At 40.2% G+C, this 25,561-nt stretch overlaps 2 protein-coding genes across 2 annotated transcripts; one reads left to right on the forward strand and one right to left on the reverse strand.

The window, feature by feature from the left end:
• Window positions 1-13,302: 13,302 nt before the first annotated feature.
• Vps60 (vacuolar protein sorting 60) lies at window positions 13,303-14,516 on the reverse strand. Its single transcript, XM_064685297.1, has 5 exons — window positions 14,357-14,516; window positions 14,147-14,298; window positions 13,927-14,092; window positions 13,637-13,867; window positions 13,303-13,569 (listed from the first exon to the last, which is right to left on the reverse strand). Exons 1-5 carry the CDS (start codon window positions 14,423-14,425, stop codon window positions 13,507-13,509), a joined length of 681 nt encoding a protein of 226 aa, XP_064541367.1. The 5' UTR covers window positions 14,426-14,516; the 3' UTR covers window positions 13,303-13,506.
• A 604-nt stretch (window positions 14,517-15,120) lies between these two features.
• Window positions 15,121-25,198, forward strand: anchor (integral membrane protein GPR155 homolog anchor). Its single transcript, XM_064685293.1, has 12 exons — window positions 15,121-15,742; window positions 21,305-21,594; window positions 21,655-22,135; window positions 22,195-22,360; window positions 22,424-22,663; window positions 22,729-22,920; window positions 22,980-23,133; window positions 23,335-23,427; window positions 23,486-23,807; window positions 23,880-24,245; window positions 24,302-24,427; window positions 24,501-25,198. Exons 1-12 carry the CDS (start codon window positions 15,555-15,557, stop codon window positions 24,700-24,702), a joined length of 2,820 nt encoding a protein of 939 aa, XP_064541363.1. The 5' UTR covers window positions 15,121-15,554; the 3' UTR covers window positions 24,703-25,198.
• The last annotated feature ends 363 nt before the right edge of the window (window positions 25,199-25,561 follow it).

The following is a 25,561-nucleotide window of genomic DNA, read 5'->3' on the forward strand; positions in this document are numbered from 1 at the left end:
GGCAAGTCGATTTTTTTATATTTCACTTTATGTTTGTTTTGTTTTTGTTTGCTGTAACCTTCTGTTCTGATCGATTCAAGTTTAAGGTCAAACAACCGCCCCCCCCCCCCCTCCTGTCTAGACAACAGACCCAAACTAGTCGACCCTTGAGTCGCTAATGCCCACTAATGTGGTTGTGCAGGGTGTTTCGTTGTTGTTGTTGTTGTTGTTGTTACAGGTTGCCCGCCCAAGGCCGTAGCGAATGTTGTTGTTGCACGCACCTTTGTGGCCTATCACAAGCAAACAAACACACACACAGGCACACACACACAGGCACACACACACACGGGCGCGCTCGAGACTCAGGTAATTTAAAAGCCGAGCCTATTTTGCTTGGGAGAGCTTTAAATCTCGAACAAATGGATCGTCTAACAGTCGTGTCTCGATATGCTATGCGATTTAACGGTAGATTTGTAATCGAATTGGTAATGAGTAAATTTTTATTACACGTAACCAATTGATTGGATGGTGCTAAAGGCACAGATCATTGGAATTTGCCTAGATCACATACATACATACATACATACATACATATGTAAGGCAATTATGTGTGCACACATACATACGCACATGTCGAAGGTTAAAAGCTAATTAGAGCAAACACGCAAAGAAAAGTCTAATGAAAAAATAAATATAAAAATATTAAAAATGATAGAAAATGAATAAAATGTTTAAAAGTTACTTCAAGGATATTTCAGGGAATCAACAAACAAATAAACTTCATATTTAATGTTAGACTAAAACAGTTTTTAAATAGTTGGAAATGGTTTTAAATATTATAATTAACCTTCAGATTTGAGTTAATCTCAGATCTTGTGTGCAGAGACTAAGGCTAAGAATTGTTTTAAAAAATGATGACAAACTATGAAAAACTAACAAAGAACTGAGCGCGAATTGCATTTGAAATAAATTTAATGAAATAACCATAAATTCATATGCTAAATGGAAAATTTATGCACTGCCATAAACAGTGCGATTCGAGCGGCATAAGAATTAAGACAACAGACAAGGCACACACACACACACACATACACACACACACATAATGTGAATATAATAGAGAACATAGAAAAATCTTAAGTGTCGCACAAGTAGCTGACGCGCCTTTTGTTGCTGTTGTTGTTGTTGTTGCTGCTGCTGCTAAACTGTAAATTCAAAATAAAATACATAATACTATAAAAACAGAATAGTCAAGCGCTACTAACCTTAGACAAAAACAAAAAGCAAAAGGCATGTATCTAACTACAAAATATATGTTTCTATGTCTGTCAGCCACTGCACATGTACGTGTGTCTGCTTTGTGTGCGTGTGTGTGTGTGTGTGTGTGTGTGTATCTGTGTATAAAATACGCAACCTTCAAAAAATCTAACAAAGCAAACTTGTTCAATAGTCATATGCGTATCAGGAAGTCAACATTTCAAGGATTGACTCATTGAAAAGTCGAATGCGACGGCGACGACGGCAGCAGCAACAGCAACAACAACAACAATACCAAAAACAAGTTAGTCGCTAGTCGCACACACATGCGCGCACCCATACACACACACATACACGCTGACACAGACACACTTGCATTAGACGAAAACTTTGAAAAGCGCGCCGGCAAAATGCAGTGCAAAAAATATTTACAGTAAAGCACACACACACACTCAGCCGCACACAGACGCAGCGCTCTGAGATCACTTGCAATTGCTGCACTGGCTGCCGCTCTCTCTCTCTCTCTCTCTCTCACACACACACACACGCAGCAGCAGCAGCAGCAGCAGAGTGAGTTGAGCTTTTTTGAGCATGCAGTTGCGTTGCTTTGCGTGCATTTGGTGAGCGCAATTGCTTAAAGAGCGCTCTTTCGAGCGCAGTTCTCTTACGTTAAGCGCTGACTTCATTCAACGGTGCTGCTGCTGCTGCTGCTGCAGTGTTGCTGTGTTGCTGTGCTGCATTGTTAAATAAAAAGTGCAAATACCGTAAGATTTGGTTTTGTTGTTGCTTTTGTTTGTCGTCGCTGCCGATGCACCGTTGCAACAATTTTACTTTTCATTGTGAAATGATTTAAAAACCAAAAGTTATTATGCATGAGGTAATTCGCAAAATGGGAATTGCCACGCGCGCGGGCCTTTTTTAAAAAGAATGTACATACATATGTACATATTAATTATATATTATGTGTGTATGTAAATGGAGTATGAATGTTATGAGATTAAGAGCTTTAGCTTGACCATGCTTGAAAAGTTCAATATGTGAACCTTCAACCTGTGTGTTCGCTAGTTGAGGGCCCAAGCAAAAGTCGCTCAGGTTCACTGCTCACATTCAAGGCACTCACATACACATACACACATACGTGCACACATGTACATTTACGTATGTATGTGTAATAACCTAGCCCACGGCAACACTTCTGTCGCCGCGTACGAATTTAATTTCAATAACGCGATTACTTCTTCAAAAAAGCAAAAAGCAAGAGCGCAAAACTTCAATTGAAATTCGTGCCGTCGATCGCACGGAAGGTCGTTGCATTAAAAATAAGAGTTTAATGACCAAGGAAACTTTTTGCCGAAATATGAAACAAAAGCCAACAACAATGACGCTGCGTAAGCTGCACCAGCAGCAGCAGCGGCAGCAGCAGCAGCAGCCATTCGCAGTGCGCCCACAACTTACGACGCGCACTCGCACTCCGCGCTCCTTTCATGGCAGCACCAACAACAACAACAACAACAGCAGCACTTGGGAAAGGTCAACGAACAACATTGCCTCCGTCGGTCAAAAGCAGAGTTCACACGTACACAGACAAACGCACACATGCAAGCCGCGCACAAGCACACACACACACACACACACATGCACGCACACAAATGCATTGTGAAGCGGCGCAGCGAAGAGCAACAAAATCCAACGGCAACGGCTGGCAAATTTTTGTTTTGCTTTTGCTTTCGCGTTGAGTGAAGTGAAATGAGTGTGAAGTGAAGTGAGTGAGTTGCAGCCTTGTGCAGATTGATTGCCTTTTGGCAATGACTCAAGCGGCTGACTAATTAATTATTTATTAATTGTTACTCACTATTGAGCCATTTCCATGCAGCACGCCATGCAGCACAGGGCCAAGCGACGCTTACGCCTACGCGAGCAGCGGACGCAGCGGCAACTCGGCAATTCATTCACTTTTGTAAACTTAAATAAAAGCGCTGCTGCCTGCGCTGACGCTGGCGCTGCAGCTGTGCTGCCGACGCGTCGCGAGATCAACGCACTTTGTGTGCATGTGTGTGTGTGTTGATCCCACGAAACAATTTGCCGTTTAATGCACCCAAAAAAAAAAATAAGCGCAAAATAAAATAAAAAGCAACACAAACAAAACAAAATGTGCAGCGACTCAATGCAATGACTCAAGCGCATGGCGAATATTTTGAGCGCCTTTTTTTTTTTGAGTGCAATTTATGCATTTCATATTTAACGGATTTGCATGCACAGTTTTCACTTTTTGTTTTGCTTTATTTTTTATTTAAATAATATTTTATTGCACTTGCAAGCAAGTTTTCTTAATGCAAGCAATAAAAAAGAAATATCAAAAATATAAATGCAACGAAAGTTGCGCGTTGCCAAAAAACAAAAAAGAAGAAATATAAATCAAGAGCCACAGCAAAAATAATACAACATGGAAAATTGCAAAAGCAACAAAAACCAAAACACACAAAAATTCCTGCCCGAGACCCAGCGAGACGGGGCGGGAGACGGACGCCCCGGATACAAACACAATGCACTTGGCCAGTGGCCAAGATGGAGACAGGCTAACGATGGAGCCGGGAGCTTGGAGCTGGAGCTGCAGCTGAAGCCGCGGCTGGCGGTACTAAACTTGTTTGAAAGTTGCAACTGTCGATGAAGCAACTGCAACAAGAGCAGCAGCAGCAGCAGCAGCAGCAGAGGGAGGCGGCAGCAGCAGGAGGCGGAGCAGGCGGCATTTGCAAATTTTTGGTAAACTTGAAAATTATGGGCAACATTGAGCGGCGCATTAAGGAAAATTACAGCAATATAGAAACGAAATGTATTTTGGATATGAGATCAGCAAAAGAAAAAATCGATTACTCAGAGAAAAAAGCCTTCAAAAGTACCAAGAGCAAACGGCAGGGAATTTATTTTATAAAGTGCTCACACAAATTTCCCAAAGCAACTCATCTAGATCTAACTGTGATAAAGTCTGAAATATCTGAGCAAAGATATTGTCAATTTTGATTTAGATTAATTTGATAAATATATGAAAATTTTTATAAAATCTAATTACTTTTTAGTTTTAATATTATATTATATATATTACATATTTGTTTTTGTTTTTTGTTGTTTTTAAAATTTTGTAAGTAGAAGACTTTTCTAATGGGAAATTATATTATATTATATTCCACAATAGAGAATGTGGCAATGCATTAATATTTTTGTATAAGTAAGTAGAGGGCTACATATATAAATAAAATAAAAAAATATATTTTTTTTTAATTTTTAATTTAAGTAGTATGTATTTTTGCTTTAAACAACGAGACCAACTGGACGTATTCGTATATTCGTATATAAATAAATAAGATATACATATAACTAAAACTTATTCAGATTTTACAAGAAACAAACTTAAATTCCGATTACTTTATAAATCCCACATTAAGATCTCATATTTTCTAAAATAATATATATGTTGACGGCAAATAAAAAATAATAATAATAAAATTAATAATATTAATATTATTTTGTCAGTAAACAATGAGAATTGTGAAACTAATAAACACTCATGAGAATATCGGGAGCATTGCACTCGAATAGCTATTGAATATATTTACAGATTAACATTTAGCACAAGCATCTAAATTCAATTGATCAAAACAAAAAAGAAGAAGAAGAAGATTTGTTGCCAAGCACTGTGCTTAGCGCTTTAGGATCTGCACCCTACCCCCCCCCCCCCTCGCAAAGCGAAAGTGCTCAGCTCTCGGCGAGATAACGAATTCGCTGCAAACGCGATTGGCGTTTCGATTAGCCCCAAAAATAAGCAAAGCCAAGCCAGAAAAAAAAAACTCAAAATCAAAAGCGAATGCTGCTGCAGTTGCAGTTGCATTTGCTGCAGGACATAAAGCAACGAAATTTCACATTGAATGCGACGCCGCAAACGCAAATAAACACCAGCAGCAGCAGCAACAAAAGCAACAAAAGCAACAACAACAACAACGCGCTGAAAGCAGCGCGCACAGCAAACATTTGAAGATGCCCCGCACCATGGACAGGGCCATAAAACTGGCCGAGCCTCAAGCCCCAACCATGCCCATGCCCAACATGCCAGGCAACATTAGAAAACTGCAACAGCAGCAGCAGCAGCCGCAGCCGAAGCAGCGGCAGCGACAGCGGCAACAATAACAAATACAGTAAAACTGCAGCGAATGAAGCAAATGAACGAGCAGCGTCGACGCCACTGTCGCAGTCACAGTTGCCGTCGCGCCGCTGTCGACGCTGACGTCGAGTGTATGCATCAAAAAACAGACAGTAAATCTGATTGTTTGGGGTAATTGAACTTTCTTAAGAAATTGCGACATGTACACTTTGAAAAGCTCTGGATTTGCGAGCAGCAGCGCCAGCCGAGACAGAGCAGCCTCGGCAGCAGCAGCAGCAGGCAAAGGCAGAGGCAGCAGCAGCAGCGGCAGCAGAGGCAGCAGCACACAAATGTACGCCAATGACCGAGTTCGGGTGAAAGACCTTCGATAACCATCATCATCATCATTCGCAGAGCAGCAACGGCAACATCATTAGCGAGTCCGATTCGTTCGCAGCGTAGTCATTGCACTAGCTGCCAGCCAGTCAGCCAGCAAAACAAAAACAAAGCAATACACACAGAGAGACGGAGAGAGAGAGACAGAGAGAGAGAGAGCGCGCGCAAGAAAGAGCGCTGCGTTTCGTCATAAGAGCAAAAGTGCCAAAGAGTTGGGGCCTGCAATGCAGCAGGCACAACTTCATTGAACTAAATTTAGCAGTGTGCGTGTAAAAGCGCCAAAGAGAAACAGCACGCGATGCAGCTCTCCCGCACGCTCTCACTGCTGACACACACACACAAGCACAAACACTAAAACAAAAGCGCGGGAGTTGTTTTGCTCTTGCTATGCTGCTCTGGCCTATTGCTATTGCATTTTTGCATGTGCATTTGATGTTAGTTTTTATTGTTATTGCATTTGCAATTTCGAGGTGCCATGGCAAGACCTCAACTAAGGCTAAATTTGTTTTGTTGTTGTTGTTGTTGGTGTATTTGTGTGCGTGTGTGTGTGTGCGCGATAATAGTGTGCTACAGGCGCTGCCGCATTTGGGGGCTATTGAGATAGGCGTGCGATTTGGTCAGCGCAGCTCAAACTATGAAAGCCTTGGGGCGGCATTAAGTGCGGCGCGTGTAACAGTTTGACAGGCGTATGTGTGCCGCTCAAACTGTACGCGGCATTTTACAGTTCTAACAAATGCCTGAAATGTTGCGCATACGACGCGTTGTACATGCATAATCATTGCTCTGTTGTGCTTTTATTGAAAATTTGTTTACATTTTATACGTTAATTAAATTAATTTTATATATGCCTGTCACTTCTAGAATATTACAGAATTTATACTAAAAATAACTGACGTCTGCTTGCGCATTTCAGGCAGAGTGTGAGTAAGAGAGAGAGAGAGCGAGAGAGAGAGAGGACATGATATTTGGGCATAAAGTGAACGTACTCGCACTCACAGCTGGACGCGTCAATGCACGCTGACGTCGCAGTCGCTGCTAAAGCAATGACACTGATCCTGGCGTTGAACTCTGACGACACAGGGCCGCTTCCGGCGGTGGGAGCAGAGTCGAGGTAACAACAACATCAACAACAACAACAACAAAAAGAACGGCAACTACAACAACAACTGCCATTAATTTCAGTTTCGTTTTCGTTGCTTGATTCTACGCGGCAACGGCTTAGTTAGCCTCCACTTCAGGTTGCTGTTAATTATTATGCTCGAAGCTTTTTGGGCAAGGTCATTAAGCAGCAGCAGCAACAACAACAACAACAACGGGCATTAAAATAAAATAAGAAGAGAAGAGCGCAAAATAAAACGCTGCTGCTGCTGCTGACTGCGACGGCGGCGACGGCGGCAGCAACTTCTGTTTGGCCTGGCCCAGCGACTTCTACTCTACGTTTCTTTGTGCTTTAGTTCGGTTCGTTCATACGGTCTTAATCAAGGTGAGTAACCTTGGCCTTATTTTCGAGCAGCGCACTCTTTGCCATGTGTGTGCCTCTGTCTGTGCCTGTGTGTGTGTGTGTGTGTGTGTGTGTGCGCTCACGCATTGCCAAAAAAAAAAGCTAGCCACGGCGCTCACCGAAAGCGTCGCTCACGAAGGCACACACAGCCACAGCCAGCGAGTGCGAGAGGGAGAGGGAGAGAACGGCAACTGTTGCTGCTGCTGCTGCTGCTGGCATTGCGGAAGGTCATGATTTTTTCGGCTGCTTATGTGCATGTGTGTGCGTGTGAGTGTGTGCCTGTGTTGGTGTGCGACTTGCTGGCATTTGCCGAAACCGAAACTGAAGCTGAATGTGAATGTGAATTTGATTTTCTGGCGCCTTAAGCCGCAGCTTGGCCCAGGCAGAACTTTAGTTAAGCTTAAGCTTCACTTTTTTTTGAGTGTAGAGCAACGCTTAGTCGACTATTCTGGTGTGTTGTAAAACTGCTCAAAAATCTCGCCCAAAGCACGTGCTGTGCAACTTGTTGAGGCCTAAGCACATACATACATACATACATACATACGTACATGTATTTATTTATGTGCGTAATTGTGTTTCTCAAGCATGCATAATCAAGAGCTTGGCTTGCACTTGGCCTTGACGAGCGCCGTTTCGTGGTCACCTTGAACCTCAATGTGCCGAATGTTGTCTGCGTCGTTGTGGGGGCAGCAGCTTCAGAAAACCAAAAAAAAAACACCAAAAAAACGAAACGAATTCAAAAGCGAAAACTGATCCGCAGTTTTGCGTTGAGTTAGCAGTATGTGCTTTTTGCTAGGTTTCTCGACGTACGTACGTATTTTCATGTTGAGCTTGCCGCAGGCAGCGGCAACAAACAAAACCATAAAATGCTGCCTGAAACAATCAACAGAATGTCGTTAACGAAAATTGGTCGGTCGCAGACCTACAACAAAACCCAAACGTGACTTCGGGCTAAACACAGACAGATTCTGCCACCCCCCCCCCCTCCCACTCCCCTCTCCCTCTCTCTCTCGCTCCAATTTTAACTTGATGCGTCCGCGATGACTTTTAATATCGCACACATACATATATAGATTATATTTTTGTTAGAACTAGTTTTCGTCTGCAACATACAACATCTGCCCGTTGGGCCTTAGGAATTCAAGGCCGTTGGCTTCTAACCCTAAATACAAATCCAGCTGTTTGTTGGCTACACACTTGACGTATACGTAATAATTCCTAAGGTTGCGCTTTATCAAGCATACGCCGCGCTGTACGCTATACGCTGTACGCTTATCAATCGGCCAAGTTAACGCTTGGACAAATATGTTGCCCGAAAAAACAAAAAAAATATCTTGTGTCGCAGCTGTTCGTATGGGGAATTACCTATCAAGAATCCTAGCTGACAATGTCAGTAGAAGAAATACATACATATATAAATGCTCTTCTCTGCGCATCTCAAGAAATAGAAACCCTGCGAATAAAGATTTTAAATACACGGCAAACGAGTTTGATTAAAAAATAAAAAACAATAGAATTAGGTAAAATGCAAAACACACAAAAATTGACTAAATATGCACACATAAATATGCATATTTTAAGTAGTTTTCGTTATTTGTTAAGCGTTCTACTAATCCCAAGCCCCAAACTTATTCCTTTCTTATCGAACAAAGTCCACAATCGGCAGCAGATATCATGCCACAAAAACTATTTCTGGAGCAAATTTTATGAACGTGCAAATAAAGCAAAAATGGACATAAAACAAGGTAACAAGAAATAAATAAAAGATATATATCAACATTTAGAAAAGTGCGAGTTTTTGTTGTAGATAAAATTTAGCAGGGGAAATATTATTATTTATTATTTGAGGAAAAATATGAAAATTGACAGATTTAAATTTCGATTTTCATTTTTAGAACATTAAAATTGATTTAAGCTTTCCATTTTTTGCAATGAATGAAACGCCCATTGCTCAATTTAGAAAAAATCACAAAAAACAACAACAACAACAATTGAAATAGTATCGAATGCCCGCACAATTACAACTGCATAAGGTTTCTACTACAATAATAAGCATGCATGCACACACACACACACACACACACGCACACACACACACATGCATGCACATGTGCATTTGTTGCCGACATCGGCGGCAACATGCTTAGTATATATTTTGAATGGTTGCGCTTTATATTGGCCTCCGAATGTGTCTAGCTTCAATAGCAGGCCAGGGTCATGCGACACCGGGGAGGAAAAACTGACGCGAACTGACGCGAGGCACACACAGACACACTCAGGCGCAAGTCCATGTATGTGTGTCTGTGTGTGTGCCCGTTATCGGAAGAAAACGCCAAAAGCTTTACAGCAGCGTGTTGGCGAACACACACGCACACACACACACACAGGCGCACAAAGGCAGAGCGCGCCAATACAAAGGCAACAAAAACAACAACAACAACAGCAAAATATGCGCTCGCGTTCATTGCCTTTCGTTTGGATCGCGCTCTCTTGCGCTCCTGCTCGCGCTCTTATGCTTGAGCATTAGAAGAGCAACAATAACAAAAGAACAGCAGTTATATGCAAAAGGCGCTAATTGATTGACTACGGAATGACCATTAAAGCGCAGAACCGCAACAAAAACGGAAGCAGCAGGAGCGAGGGAGGAGAAGCAGGAGCAGGAGGAGGAGTAGTAGACGAGTTGAAGCACAGGAGCAGTCAAGCCAATCGGCCAATGGCAACAATCACAACAAACGGCAAAAGCTCTCGCCAGGCGCCTTTTGTCATGTCTCATTTGATATTTTGATGGATTTGATTTAATTCGCATTTGGGTTTTGCTTGCGGAACGCGGGCAATGCCCATTGATTGTGAGGCTGGTCAGTGTTGGTAATCGTTAGCGAAGTCGTGGTGAAATTGAATTGTTACCTGCTGCACGCGAGAGAAGTGACCTTTAAGGGAAGTAGGCAGCGTAGCTGCGGGTATGACATCTTAATTAAGAGTTCCTATAGCAAATATACAAAATGAAGTAGAAGAAATATGGGAAGATATCATATTTAAATGACTTAAAGTATACAATTTTTATGCATATTAAAAAACCCCATTTCCTTATATTGCTTATACAGTCACGGACAAAAGTGTGGTCAACTATATTTGTTACATGAGTTGCATTTTGATAAAGAAAGGTGTGACCATATCAAAAATAATACAACTTCATGTTGAAATACTTTTGTCCGTATAAAATTACGGGTTCTTGTAATAAAATAATATTTAAAAATTAACCATGCCGTCAAAGTTTATAAAAATAATTGGATTGCTTGCACAAAAAGCTAATAATCGTATAAAAATTTTATATAAAATAATTAAATATTAGACGGTACATTGGATAAAACCGATAATTAAATTAGATATTAACTTGCCAATATTTTTGTCCGCAAAGCAAAATATTTAACACATATGTAAGTATATTGAGTTTTTCTAGAGTTTTCTGTTGTTTAATATTTTTGAATATGTCACAAAAACAAACCCAAACTAAATTTAATAAAGCAAATAAATTAAAAATAATTATAAAATAAATAAATTTTGAAAATACAAAATGAATTTGACTTTGCATACGGCAGAATAAATTTCTTAAAAATCGTTTATTTGAATCTTTAAAGAATATCGAACTTGCGCATATTTCCAGAAAATATCATCTAACATTGTCTCCAAAAAACAGCAAAAATATCAAATAACTATTCGAGTATTTCTTGATTCGAGATCTGAGACTCTGCCGCTTGATCTCGGCATGAATTTTAATTTTTTTTTGATAATTTATTGGCTCGTCACTCTCGTGTCGAAGGTCGCACCCATCATTTGCATTGCCAATATTTGGTTATACGTCTCGATTAACCATATAAAAACCAAAACTTAATCGACATAAGCATAAATAACATAAGAAATCAAAAAAAAAAAAACTCAACATTTGCGCTGTTGTTAGCAGTTTTTATAGCTTCTTTTGTATCGAATTTTAATTATTGGTAAATTGTAATATTCAAGCCGCAAAAGTGGGACATTGCTCTAGCTCTGATACTACGATCGAAGCTGTAATTCGAGTCGTACACGAGAAGCACCCAATACCCCCCCCCCTCTTCCCTCCCCTCAAAGAAAAAAACAGTCCATCAATTTGTTGCAAAATGGAAATTCGGCAAAATCGGGAAACTTAAATGAATCATGGCTCAAATTCGAGAAAGAACTGCATTTACTTATCTATAAGAAGTTTTAATTAAGCTTTAATTAGGTAACAAACTTAATTAATATAATTGACTAAATGTTAATTATACTTAGAAGAATTGTTAAAGTATCACATCGAAAGGAATTGTTATTAATATGCCATAAAAAATACCTTAAAGTACTTTCTTTGTAAGAATTTCCTGCTGTTCAGTTCGAGAGGAACTGTAAATAATACCCGTATATATATGTATATAAATATATATATATTATATCCGCGTATATATATATTTGTTGCACAGTTTAGATGAATCATTCCATTCACCAATGCACATATGTAGTCGCTAAATGCACACATACATCAATTTGTATCTGAGTATTTGCTGATATTTTCCTGAACTTTCATGCATATATCACACACACACACACACACACTCACTCACACACACATACGTATGTATGTTTGTGATGACGAAATGTGAGCATAGAAAGCTTTTTTTTTTGCGTTTGCCACTTGCGAATTGCTTCCTGCATTTTTTTTTTGCACTTGTTTTGCCCCCACCTCCCGTTGGCAAACACGAATGCAACTCTACCATAATGGCAAATGCAACACTGGATTATTTTCTGAGGTGAATTCTAAAAATTCCCAAACGGTGCACGCTGCGTATGCGCAATATGCATATACCGTTAGAGTTGAGGCTTTTGCTTACCATTTGAAACAGAAGTAATCCAATTTGGGGTATATCCATTATGTTTCCAGTTAGAATGCGATGACTTTTTTTTTGTGTTGTGTTTTGTTTATCTTTTGATTAACGGTTGCACTTTTTGTTAGCAGCTACAAATGGCTGCTGGGCAAATATTTGCATATTAAAACAATTGTAAATATTGCGTATATGTGCATTTAAAATCTACAACAACAACAACAACAACAATACTAATAATAATAATAATAACACTTTCGAGGCACTCTGCGGGGATCGCGCTGTTGGGCAGTGTGGGCGATGTCAAAATACAATTACACAAGACTCTTGCCAATTGCGTGGCATTTTGGCAGTGAATTCAGATACTACTCAGATTCCGATTCAGATTCCGATTCAGATTCAGATCAGGAATCAGATTTAACTATAATAAGCACACAGACACACACAAATACACTTTATGCGGCACATATTTCACTTGTTACGCATTTTAATTAAATTTATTTATTACGACGAGAAGTTTTGTTAAGACGAGGACGATGCGTTAGCCCGGCTAACTGTCAGTTGGTTTGGCTTTGAGCGCGGGGGGTGGTGGGAGTGAACGGGTTAGTAGACGGCAGCAACGCGCGCGTTTCGACGCTGCGTTAACAATTACGTTTGGCGATTTGATTTTGTTTTTGTATTTGATTTTATTTTATTTTTTGGGGCGAAGGTTTTTTTTTTTGTATTTGTTGCTGCTGTGATCGAATGTGTTGCCCAGTTCGTTCGGAATTTGCGACCGTCCGTTACAGCAGTCAGATGAAGACTAAACGCAAGCGAACGCGTTATTTTTGCACACAGCAGTGCACCGAGACACACCGACACACACACACGCACACACTGACACACAGGCAAGCATTCACAGCGGCAGAGACACGCGCGCGGCCGCTCAAGTTCATGCTCTGAACTTCAAAGCTCAGTTACCTTCATGCACGTCGCTGTGCTTGTGTGTGTGAGCGCAAATGCGAGCGCTCGCAGATTGTCTGCGCGCGTGTGTGTGTGCCAAAGAGAGACGACAACAGCGTTAGCCGCATGATTAACTTTTGCTTTTGCACTTAAGAGAGCGCGCACATTGCAATTGCAACGCGACGCTAAGAGAATAGCAAAAGAGAGCGTCAGTGTGCAAAACCTTTTAATAGGCCTGCTTCAGAACATAACGAAAATTCATACAAAATATATAAAGCAATGTGTGAATAAACTTAAACGGCTTTTGTTTTTTATAAACTGCATGGAAACAAGCGTGCCTGGCATGGCTTTCATTTTTGGATTTAATATGAACATGCACATATATATATGTACATATATATGAGTGAGGGTATCTATGTAGTCTTCAAAGAGGTCGGTATCTTTGGCAGGCCAAACTCATCCGTTTCAATGGTGCTCTGCAAATGGCAATAAATTTGTATTATTTAAACTGTTGTTTGTTTAATTGTATTTGCATGCTGCTACCTTTCCGGGCTTAACACTGTCGGCGCCTGGCTCTCTGTCTGGCGCTTCGGGAGCCTTAACAACATCGTCCAAGTAGCTGGAATCATCATCCAAGGCCATTTCATCGCCCAATGCATCCAGCTCGGCCTGCAGATCATCATCATCCACCTCGGGCATGCCGTAGGTGCGGCCCAGTGCGTCCTGCACTTCATCGGCCTGCTCCAACATGTCGGCCATGTCGTCTTGTATGTCCTACATAGATAACAGAGCGTGATAGGCTTTTAACATGTAAACAAACTGAAGAAACGGACCTCGATTTGATCGATATTGATTTTTTTGTATTCAGTTTTCATTTGCTTGACTCCATCCTTCATGGCGGCCACCGTGGCTTGAGTATCCTTGAGCGATTGGGCGGCATAGTTGGCCTGCTCCATGTTGAAAGACTGATTGCGCAGAGATTCGGCTTGTTGCTCGTAGCTGCAAAAAGACGCAATAAATATTTTGTCCTGGCTTGGTATTGATAGCAATTACGCCTTCTTTTGTTTGAGTACACGCAGCGCCCTTTGTTTAACTGAGTTTTTCGCTGGAGATTCGCGCATTTTGCTCATTTGTTCACGGTATTTACGCAGTTCTGTCTCCAGCTTCGCAATCTTCTCCTCAATATTTGCGGCCCGTGCGTCCACCTGTAATGGATATACTGATAGAGATAAAAAAATTTTGGAGATTCACACATCTACTTACGCCAGAAATGCAGTCATTTAGACTCGGTCCGGGCTCCTTGGGCTTTCCACGTCCAAAAAGTCGATTCATTTTGTGCTTTGCGGATGTATTTTACAAAAACTTGAAGAACTTTAAGCGAATTTTGTTTGATGACTAATTTTCTGCTTCTTGCTTAAGTTGTAAACATCTGAGCAGTAATTTAGTATCGATAGGCAATGCAAATATCGTTTGCAGAAAATATCGGAACTGTTTGTCAGCCCTGGTACGCAACTCAGTCTAATCGCGCATAATATATAATATATGAAAGAGCTCTTACGAATGTATTTTCGTTAAGTTGTCTCTTAAAATATATTTATAAAATATAAGCACAATAAAATAGGTAAGCACTTTATGTAAATAAATTATATATATTTAAAATCGATTAGCAAACATCGCAAGTGCTTAACTGTTCGCCATCTCTAGGAAAAATCATAAACTATTAAACAGAGTTGTGCATTGTAGTTCAATTGAAGACACACGCTCAGTAGTTATAGAGAGTTTTATAGTTTTATAGAGAGCGAACGCAATGTGCATCATTTCCGACTTTGTTTTGCTGATATGTGACTTGATTTGACTAAGCTAACAAGACAATAAATTAAGGAAACATAATAACATGACAGCTTAAGTGTAACAAACACAATTATTTAAACGAACCGAATGAGCGCGAATCAGAGAACAGGTTCTTTTGCTCGCTCGTTCGAACATATTGGAAGACAACTCTACTATAAAAGCAGGCAGATTGTTGCAGCATCCAGCAAAATTCATTTAGAGCTAAGTTTGTGCGCAGCGCGTGAAGTGAAAAATGCAATGAAAATGCTTCAGGTGCAGTAGAGAGCACGACAAAATGGTTTTTGTGTTTATATTTGAATCGCTGATGAAATGAAAGTTGCAAATCTACCAAAATATATGTGCCACAAATAAACCACAGCAGCGCCGTAAAGTGCGTAATTAAATAATTGTCTGCTATGCTGGTTTGTGATTGTGTGTGTGACGGAATTTATTAAATTTCGCGAAAATTCAATATTTGCACAGCCGCCCAGCGCCGACGTCGTACGTGCGCGCACCATTGACGTCACAGCCGCTGCGCGTCAGCTGTTAAAGTGACACCCCCTCCCCCTCACTCCAGTCGACAACCATGCTGCAGCTTGTTGCAAGCAAGTGAACAATTCCGTGAAACAATATGGATAGCTCCATGTATTATAAATCTCTGCGCGACAGCGCTGCCGATGCCGCAAAGGCGGTCGTCACAGAGGCCGCTGTCGTCGTCAGCAGCAGCAGCGCCGCAACGCCACGCGTCGAGGATGGCGGCGTCTCCATGGACAACTTCTACCCGGCTTTGGTGCAGTGCTTTGGCATTATCATATGCGGGTAAGCCACGCACATTTGGGTGGGTTCTATGAAAATGGGGTTCACGCTTTGCACCTTGACTGACATCTGCGTGGGCTTTGTTCCTGTTCGTTATCAGGTTTTGTGCTCTCGGTTCTTGTTAGTTTTTGCTGCTGTCCAAATTGGCTTTGGTTTGTGGTTTGTCATTGGTTATTTGTCACGCGCTCGTTCAATGACCGGTTTAGAGTGCTAATTGATGCCGATATTTAATTTCCTTGATTTATGAGCAATGTGCAGCAAAAAGAGATATTTTGAGCACTCACAAAATAAGTGTAATTAACGAGAGTGCTCTATTTGGCAATGCACGACTGGGAGATACCCAGCGCTGAGCTAGACACACACAAACGCACATACACACACACACACACACACGCACGCAACTGTACTTTCTCTTCCCCTTAAACGCAATCGATGCATGGGAAATTTGCTCTTCGATCCATATGAAATTTTGGGCATTTTTATATAAAAAGTTCTGTATGAAGGGTAAATAAAGAATATTTTTCTCGATATTTGTCGTGGTTTTTAACTTGCAATTTCTGCTTGGTAATCTTTTTATTTAAAATTCATATTTTATGTGGGTTTTTTATACCGTGTTTTGATTTATGCATTACATTTACCCCTTAGTCATGCAGGTCGTTGGCACATTGAATGGATATTCCCTTCCGTTGCATAGTGCATGCAAATGAGTCAGCAAATTGAGAGTTTGCATTTCTATCACATGCCAGTTTAATATTAGAACTTTTGTTCGCCACTTTTTAAACAGCAGCAATTTAATGTCGCCCACGTTTTTTTTATCAAGTGTTTGCGTTATTAATTGCCTCAAATCTGGGCCATAAATCGTTAGCAATTTTTGAGCGCAGACAAGCGTGAAGCGTTAAAATTGCTGTCAACTTTTAAATGCCAGTCTAAAATCAAATGAAATTATGCAAATAAACAACAATTACAATGCACAAACAGCAACAAAAACAATATCGAAAAAAAAAAACCTTAATACTAGCGCAATTTCCATGCTACACTAAAGGCTATTGCAAAATATTCGCGCTTAATTAGTAATTACAATAAGCGAAAGTAAAACGTTTAGAGAGTGCGATAAAAATATAAACAAACACACACACACACGCACACATTTAAACAATTACAATTGACCTTGCAACGTTGCCAGTAAACAAAATCGATCAACTTCGATTGATGCAATGTCTAACAATTATGTAATCGACAATCGACTGACAATGCAATTACGTATGTATATATACATGCATATATTTGTTTAAATATATGTACATGGATACAGTGATAATTCGAATTGAGCAATTATCCATTTGGGAGATATTCCTAAAAGACAACTGATAGAATTTTAAATTTTTTTTTTCTTGACTGCTTTATTCGTTTTGAAACGCTTTGCAATACTGGCTCTGTGTAGGGAGAGATATATTCCTAAGGGAGGCCTGATAAGAATTTGAATATTGCGATTGTAATCTTGAATGTTTAATTCTCTTTAAGAGCTTTATAACAATAACTTTCTGTGCTTTTCAATACTGACCTTGTGTAAGGAGAAAAATGTTCTTAGGTGATGCCAAATAAGAATTCAATTTAATCATTCGAATGCATTCATGAATTTATAAATCTTTTTAAAAGCCTTATAACTCTAATTTTGCAAACAGAAAGATGTTTTACACTACAATTTAAATATTGCGATTGGTTGACTCTGTGGGACTTTTTTTTAAAGCATTTCTTAACACTGGCCACGTGAAACAAGATGTATTGTCTTAAAATATATGTAATACAATGTTGCGATTGAATTCTTGACTGTCCTAAAGCGCTTCACAACACTGGCTACAAAATATGTGGAAAAGAATATAAAGTTTGCAATGGGCCTATATGTTATTTGTATTTGGACGGTTTTCAACACTGGCTTTGCGAAAAATAGTGCCTGCATTCTTGAATCTAGTTACTTTTACGTGTTTTTCAACAATACAATAGTTAACAATTCTGGCTTTGTAAAAGGCGTTTGCACTCTTGAATGTTTAATTTATTTCTTGAGGCACTTTTCAACACTGGCTTTTTGAATGAAAAGGATGATATAGGGAGATAACTAGATGTCTGATAAAATAAAAAATTAAATATGGCGACTGCAGTTTCGACTGCTTGTTTCTTTTTTGAAGCGTTTTTCAACACTGATCTTGTAAAAGAACTGCCAAAAACGAAATGAAAACAATTGAATATTAAAAATGATTTTCACTTGGCAACTTATTTGCTTCACTATTATGCTATGTAATATATTGATATTATATTGATTATAAATAATAATATGAATAAATAAGTATTTTACTTAACAGATAAGGTTACGTTCAAAGAGAAAGGAATTTCCTAGACAGATAAGGGCATTGTTTGTACTGGATTTGCTACTGAATTTAGTTGATAACTTTACTTGAAAAGTTCAATATCAAATTTTTTTTTAAATATTACGATAAAGATTGAAACTAATTAAAGTTAAAAATTTCCCTGAATTTGTTTTTTATTAAAATACTATAATGAAATATTTCTATTAAAATGTTTGTCACTAAAAAAAGTGTTTAAAATAGTTTTCTTATTATTTGAATTTTACTAGTTCCCACTTTAAACTATTTACAAAAGCGATTAGCCGCTTAATTGAGTGCTGACTGTGCTTATGATTACATATATTTACATTAGTTCATGTAAGTTTTTTTTCGCTTAAATGCATGCTCAGCTGTCTTAAATGCTGATAGATGCAACGCGCTACTGTCTTACAAACAATTTCAGTTTGTATTTGCGTAACTGTTCCATCGAGCAATTAAACAACAATCATTTATTTTGCCATAATGCTCTGTTGTTCTGTTCTGTTCTGTTCGGTTTTGTTCCGTTCCGTTCCGTTGCGAGATCGGGAAACGTGAATTAAAATGAAATTTTGATTTTGCGAACGATTGCAATTAAAGTTACATGCGCCGCTTTAATTCGTTGTCTAATACAATTAAAAGAACTGCATAACTTTTATTGTAATTATGTAAAAGCGAATTGTTAAATAGCGTACCAGCTGCCCGTACCCATCAAGCAATTGGCATAAATAAGTTAATTCGGAATGTTCAACATGTGTTTAACATTTTATTGAGTCTAGGAAATACCCCAAGTACATTTAGCATAGTAGGTGAAAACAACAACAATTTAATCTGCACAGCTGTGATTCTTACTCGGCTGCTACATTGTTTACCCATGCGTATATATGTATACACATTTATATATATACATATATATATATGTAGAGCAATCTCTGGTCTGGCTGCATAATTCAACCTATTGGCCAGGCACGTGACGTGCCCCTCATAACAGAGATCACATGCCTTTCTTTCCAAGGGGAAGGCGTCGAGACAATTGCGGAACGCGCAAATTAGATTGAAATTATTTGCGCAAATGCAGATTGTTGTTGACTCTTTGGCGACTGACCACAATAAAAGAGGAAATTTCGACCTAAACTTCCATTCATTAAAGTGTATTTGAATTTCGACTATTGTCTAATTGTATTTCATGCTTGTTTGTACAACAGATACAGTTGTTCACTTGTTATCAGCTCACACGACGACAAACAAAAACAAACTACGCACAACTGTTGTGACAAGTTCTCAAAACTTGTTTTAAACACGTGAAACTCGCGATAGAACACATCTAGAACAGCAGTTCAATTATTTTGTGAAGATATTTGGGACATATCTATAAAAAGACAAGCTGCTAAAATTAAACAAAACAAGCAAGAAAGGTTATCTTTCAGTAATACCTTTGCAGACATTTTTAGATATATGAGAATAGTAAAGCTCGTAAATGCCGAGCTTAGTGAAATTATCTTAAATAACAGAATTTTTTGCCATACAAAAACTCATTTGCCAACCGATTATTCATATAGAGCTATATAATATAGCTGTGCGAATCTTGATAATATGTGGCTCATATATAGTTTGTCTATATAGACAAATAAGACGGGATGACCGACTAGCGGATACCCTAAATCTTCCTTACCACCACCAAATGCACCAAATAAAAGATACTTGATCTTAATATACTATTATAGAAACTACATGAAACTATTGATGCGGATCAAGAATATATAAATTTTATGGGGTCGGAGATACTTCCTTCTCTTACATACATTTGCACGAATGAAAAGTTTCAAGACTTTAACACTGAGTGACCAGGTTGCTTAGAAACAAACGCACATCATGACTGAATCAACTCGGCTGTAGATGCTAATCAAGAATATATATACTTTATGAGGTCGATGATGTCTTCTTGTGTGCGTTACACGAATCATGACACAATTATAATACCATTTACAAGGGTATACAACAATTAAAACGATTAAGCGTGCTCTAGTGGGAAATGCCCGATTGGAAGATAGGGTATCCCCAAACTCAGCATTAAGTTGCCGTTTCCTTCTATACATAAATAAACAAAACAAACACATCATATCTTTCCGTTATCTATATGTAAGCTTTCAGAAATTAATGCCTGGCAAACTTCGGTACTTATAGTCCGATCTGTTTGAAATGTACAAGGCATAAATATGGCAGGCAAAAGTGTGCGAATACCAAAGCGCAAGGCTTGGCCTATAAAAATGCGAGTTGTGTTTGCCATTTTGGGATCAATGACTGGAAATATCTAAAAAGGAAAATATTCTTAATCTGTAATGCAAAGCTGTCCTAATCTGAAATATCCCATACTCAACTCTAACGCATACAAAAGTAATAACTCCCGCACACTATGGAAAATGCATTGTTAAATAACATCTACCTGATCGTTATGAAAGTACCGGGCTTTAAAGATGGGCTTAAAATATGTTTTTAATACCAAAAAGCAGGAAGTCTCGTCAGTTTAACGGGCTTATACATACACCATCATGTCTTAATCGAATCAGCTGTCGGAAATGCCCGTACCTGTCTGTTACAACTGCAATATACCCTGTTTTTTGTTGTCTCGACTGCTCTGTCATTTGGTGAAGTACAGAAAGTTGCGCAGTTTATAAAAAAAAAACAGAACTTTCTGTGCTTCACACCAAAAATAAAATAAACCAGACAAGATAAGTACGTGAGGGCCTCATAAATCGTCCATCAAACGTTGTCATTGCTGAGGTCAGGTTTTTTTTATTTGTTTTTGGGGGGGAAGTACTCCAGTTAGCCGGGGAACGAGCTCTTCGGAGGCTGTTGCTTTTTTTTTTTTGAACATTGGGAGGAACAAGCACAAACGCAATAATAACAAGATTTTGAAATGCAAAAACTGGTTGTTAGGTTTTTTATTATTATTATTGTTATTAAAACTTTTGTTGTGACAAGATCACGTGTTGCTTTTGTTGCTGCTGTTGCATGTCAACGCCTAACTGCAGGTTGTTGTTTAATGGAAATGTTTTAAATTTGAAAGTTCCGCATATAAATCATATATACTTAAATACACGCACATTTCAGCCAGACGGAGTGGAGGGGTGTGTCCTAAACGGAATCAATTTTAAGATAAATATTTATCTTGTTTTCTTTCACTTTGCAGCTATATAGCCGGTCGATTTAAGATAATCAGCAATGCGGAAACCAAAGGATTGGCCACATTTGTCGGCACCTTTGCCCTGCCCTCGCTCATATTTCTGTCGCTGGTGGAGCTCAATTGGCGCGCGGTCAACTGGACCTTTATGCTGGCCATGCTCATCTCCAAGGCGATTGTCTTCTTTGCCGTGCTCATCATTTGCCTGCTGGTGGCGCGACCCCTGAACTATGCCCGCGCCGGCCTGATGGCCATTTTTTGCACGCAGAGCAACGACTTTGCCATTGGCTATCCCATAGGTAAGCCGAATCCTCTTTATTATCATTATTCACATCTAAACACGTTCGATTTGTTGTTAGTTATGGCTCTCTATAAGGATGTGCATCCGGAATATGCCTCGTATTTGTATCTGATGGCGCCCATTTCGTTGGCAATACTCAATCCCATTGGCTTGGTCCTCATGGAGATTAGCAAGATTATCAAGAACAAGGAGGAGGTCAGCCGCAATCCGCCGCTCTGCCCGGAAACCTGCCCCGCCGAGCAGCTGAGCAAGCAGCGTCGTTGCCTCGGCGAGAACACAATACTCGTCTGGAACACAATCAAGTCGCTGTTCTTCAATCCCTTGCTGCTAATGACATTGCTCGGCGTTGGAGCCGGCTTTCTGTTTCCCAAGGGACTGCCCGAGATGGTGGCCAGTGTGCTGCGCGTCTTTGGCCAGAGCTTCTCGGCCACGGCGCTCTTTCTGCTCGGCCTCAAGATTGTCGGCGGCGGCACGGGCGCAGAACGCAAAACCATGGGCATGGGCCTGCTGCTGCCCAGCGTGCTCATCTTGGTCAAGATGTGAGTTGTTAACAAATCATCAAATGTACTTAACATAATTAAAAACGGCCTGTTTATAGCTTGGTGCTGCCGCTGGTCTGTCGCCAGACTGTCAACATTATACAGGCTGGCGCGAACTTTAATGACACCACGGAGCTGAGCACCTTTGGCTTTCTCTATGGCACTTTTCCGGCGGCGCCCGGCGCCTTTGTCATTGCCACGCAGTACAACGTGGAAGTGGAACTGGTGGGCAGCATTTAAACCTAAATACCTCAAAGAAAACAAATTAACTTGTTATATATTTGATAGATTGCTCGCAGCATGGTTTTATGCACGTTTATCTCGGCGCCGCTTATGTTCATATCTGCCAAGATGATATCGTTGACCAATTTGAAGCCCTTGGACTATTTGCACGAGCTGGACGCGTTCTCCTTTGACATAAGCGTTGCCGGCGCCGCAGCCTGCTGCTGGATGCTGACCCTGTTGATTGTGACGAAACGCTTTAAGCGCATGCCGCAGCGCATAACAGCCTGCCTGGTGCTGTCCCAGGTGAGGCGTCTGCTGAATATTCAAACTTAATGGAGCGTATTTGAAACAAGTTTTATTTTCTTCAGCTAATGTGCTGCATTGGCGTCATACTCTGGTCGAAGCTGGACCATGTGGAGCGCTGGCCTCTGTACTTGCAATTCTTTCTGTTCAACATTGGCACCTACAGCTCGCGCTTGTGGACGGCCCTTCTGGCCATTACGCTGCTCTTCCTGCAGTGTCGCAGCCTGTGCTTTGTTCTAAAGCTGTGGCCCTATATGGTAATGTCTTTGACTTTAACAAATGATGCACAGTTGTTAACTGATTTATATTTGTTTAGCTGGTCTTTGCCTGGGGCGTGCCGGCGCTTATCTCCAGCCTGCTGATTGCCTTCGACTCGAAATCCATGCCCAGCGAGAAACAGAATCCCAGCTTTCAATACGGCAATGCGCAGGCGGCCATTGCAGTTTTTCTGCTCGTCATGTGCTTCATAGGTGCGTATTTACTCTGCTGTATTTAACTTAAATAACAGTCTGATGATAAAAATCAAGAATTTGACGCGTTATGACAGCTTGACATGCGGCTACGCGTGTGGCAAGCTTACAATGATGCACCCAAGTTTTCAATCTGAAACCAAATTTGGCATAACAAAGTTTTCCTTGGTTGTTCGAAAGCTAATCTATTTGCTTTTACAGTTACCGTGGGCTGCCTCGTGCTGCATCAGCGCTACAAGAAGCGCTATGAAAAGTATCTGACCTATTCGCGTGATATATCCAATCCGGATTCGGGTATGCAGCCAGCTTTTTTCTTCCGTTCACAGAATCTTAATTTATCTTTTATCTCTAGCATCCGATTTGCAATCGGCTGTTTCGACGGCCAATTTATTAGCCAACACGGATCGTTCCTCGCTTAGGCAGAGCGTGCGCACGACTTCATACTCCTCCTCGTCCGATGATGATGAAATGATAACCACGACTGTTGTGCCGGAGAACGTAGTCAACGGTGGCTGCAATTCGGGCAGCGGCAATTGTTGTTCCACCTCAACGGTGACGACGCCCACAACAACATCTACCGTGGTTATGGATATAGAGGATTTATTAAGTCGCAGTAGACAACGCAACGTTATGAAGGATTTGGATAAAATAGATAGCGCGCCCGCAACTGAAACGTAAGCATAGAGTTTGCTTTATATCGGAGTCAGCTGTTTGATGTTGGTTTTGTTTTCTTTCATTGGTTGCAGCCACATGTGCAGCAGCTCGTACAACTGCGGCCCGAGCACCTCGCGTCAGAGCTGCCAGAATATCATAGAACGGTATGAGGAGCAGACGCGCAGCGGGCTGGAGCCACTGGAGCATACCAGCGACTCCGATGAGCATCAAACACTGAAGCACACAATCCTATTGATCATATTGCTTTGCTCGATGTTTGTCGGCCTGGCCGTGTCCATTTGGACGCTGGTCATGGAGGGCATGTCGGGCATCTATCTGGAATTGAGTTTTCTCGATGCGTTCCTCAACTTTGGACAGGGTTTGATTGTGCTGGCTGTGTTTATCAGTGACACGGGCGAGCTGCTGATGCCGCTAGTCAAGTTCTGGCGCAAAATATGGTTAGTCTTGACATACATAAAATGTTTTAAACAGCTATTAACGACATGCTCTTTAGGTATGGCGCCAATGTCGTCAGCTTGCCCCACTGGTCGAATCTGCGTCCCGAAACCAAACAAATATGCGAGCAATTTCGCAATCATCACTTGGAGAACTGCAAAAAGGATATTGCCAAGGACAGACGGTGAGTGTTGGAATTATTCCTCGAATTCCTTATAATTTAACTATAATTTTCTTCTGCCCATTCCGCTCAACAGATGGCGCATTCGTGTCTATCGCAAGGTGTTCTATGGCAGCGAATTTGTCAGCTGGCTTATTGAGGTGGGCCTCTCCAAGGATCGCATGGAGGCCGTGCACTATGCACGTCATCTTGTTGACGGTCGCGTTCTGCGACACATTAACAATGTTTATCATTTCGAGGATAAACAATTGCTTTATAATTTCTGCAGTCGCATCTAGGCGACAAAATGTGGAAAATGCAACGACGCCAAATTTTAGTTCGTTTATTTGTTTATTATGATTTAAGTGAGAATCTTGTAATTTGTGTGCTGTGATTGTACGCTGGGGGGGTTAGCACAACACTCTCGCCCACACACATACACACACACACATCCACACACACTTGTACCGACAGCCAAGTATCCAGTGTGTGTGCGTGTGTGTCTGTCTGTGTTTGTGTATAGGAAAATTTGTTGAATGTCTATTTATACAAACGATTAATTTGCTTTGACATTTGTTTACACAATAAGTAGTTAGTTAATTTAGTAGCTAAAGTTTTGAGCTATAGTGCAATAGTCTAAATCATAAGCAAATAACCAAAATAACGAAGAAGCTTCTGTGTCACAAGCTAACGACATAAATACTGTGCATAAAACGTGTGAAACCATATACAAATTTATAATTAAAAGCAAATGCATATATATCCTATCTTGTATGCAGAATTCATACACGCAAATATATCGATATATATGTATATATACTAAAATATATACCTCATGCCAAAAGGCGCCAAAAACAAAAATTACAAATGCATTTGTGTCGCCTCCGTGTTTTTCAATTTGTGGCATTTTGTTTTCAGCTCCAGTTTGTTTAGTCGCGCTTTTAAATCATTTGCATTTCACACAGATACATTAATGCACAAACATATATACAAAAATATATACACTCTGTTTATCTATAGTTATATCTACATTTTGTGGGCCCATGTCATCATATTTTTTTTTTGTATTTTGCCCGTTTTGGTTTTGCACGCGTTTAACAATTTGTGGCTGCGTGCTTGTAATACCAATTGGCTTTAATTCCGGCCCGCTTTAATGGG

This window comes from Drosophila montana, unplaced genomic scaffold (assembly GCF_035044405.1).
Source record: "Drosophila montana isolate Dmon_TW-CO22-7 unplaced genomic scaffold, ASM3504440v1 contig_3029_1, whole genome shotgun sequence".
Classification (NCBI taxonomy): domain Eukaryota; kingdom Metazoa; phylum Arthropoda; class Insecta; order Diptera; family Drosophilidae; genus Drosophila; species Drosophila montana.